Source organism: Etheostoma spectabile, chromosome 22 (genome assembly GCF_008692095.1).
Source record: "Etheostoma spectabile isolate EspeVRDwgs_2016 chromosome 22, UIUC_Espe_1.0, whole genome shotgun sequence".
NCBI classification, from domain to species: Eukaryota; Metazoa; Chordata; class Actinopteri; order Perciformes; family Percidae; genus Etheostoma; species Etheostoma spectabile.
In genome coordinates, this window is record NC_045754.1 from 8018249 (window position 1) to 8019483 (window position 1235).

At 41.7% G+C, this 1235-nt stretch overlaps 1 protein-coding gene across 3 annotated transcripts in view; it reads left to right on the plus strand.

The window, feature by feature from the left end:
• Positions 1–1235, plus strand: part of med1l (mediator complex subunit 1-like) — an 8897-nt gene that overhangs the window by 5047 nt on the left and 2615 nt on the right. For all 3 annotated transcript variants that reach the window (XM_032503634.1, XM_032503636.1, XM_032503633.1), the window contains one exon: positions 33–145. In XM_032503634.1, coding sequence (XP_032359525.1) covers positions 33–145 — 113 coding nt within the window. The remainder of the gene's footprint in view (positions 1–32; positions 146–1235) is intronic.

A 1235-nucleotide genomic window follows, 5' to 3' on the forward strand; every position in this document is an offset into this window, starting at 1 on the left:
CCCCCCCCCCCCCCCCCTGTGATATGTCATAGATGTGGCCATACCAGAAGTTGACCTGCAGTGGGCGCCCTTACCCAAGCTTCTCTTCAGATGTTCAAACGGCCATGGGGAGACATTAGATGAACAGGATATTATTTTTACAGTGGTATGTGGGATCAACACACTTGCGTTCAGCTCAATGTGAAAGGTAACTGGGCTCTTTTCAAGCTAAACTAGTATGCAAGCTTTACATGTACTTTATAGTCTAGTCATTTTAAGCTAAAATGGGGGTCAACCTTGCAACAGAAGCAAACTCGACTGATTTTGTATCCTCAATATGTACGAGTAAGGAGGAAAAAAAAAAAGCCCTGAAGAATCCCATTAGGGGAAAGTTTTGAAAAATACCCAAATATAGCCTATGCCTACTCATTCTTTTTCTCACCTGAATAAGGTAAACATTTTAACCTTTACACATCACTAAGAAAATTACTGAGTTATTTACATCAAGACAAACTAAATGTAAAGTTGTTTTATTAATAGTTTTAACATGGGCAAACGGTGCATAATCTAATTATGTATATCCTAATTTGCATAAATACCACAACAGATCTAAACATTGGGTATAGCCAAGTGAAAGTGTCTTGTTGACATCTTACAGTAAAATACTTGATGTCTGAATGGAACCCATTTAGGCTACCCATGAGCATTAATACATAGAGGCAGGAAGAAGTAACCATCATTCGTTAAATGTTATTGCCGAGATAGGGTTTGGGGCTGGGTCCGAGAGACTGTTTCTGGGGGATGAGTCTGAAGGAAGAATGGGAGACGAGGGTAAGGACAATGAAGAAGAAAAAAGGTAGGTAAAATAAAAGTGGCTGGATTAAACAATCAAATTCCATACACAATGCACCACTGGAGAATCTCGTTTTCCTTCCCATCACAGGCCATCTTCACTGAGCTTGTGCAGCTCACCCCCCTGCAGTGTCCACAGGCCGGGGTGCATTCTATATTGTTTTTGCGAGGGATTTTTGCCAATTAAGACAACACTACCTCTTGCTCCAGAGCAGTTCATGATGGTCATACAGTGCAGCTGCCAGTCTGACTGCAGCACCCTCAGATACAGTTGTAATTGGGTGTGGGTGGGTGTGGACACTGCAGGGGAGTGAGCTGTACAAACTAAATGCAGATGGCCTGTGATGGGAAGGAAGATGAGATTCTCTAGTGATGCATTGTGGCCTCAAAATTATTTTTTATAT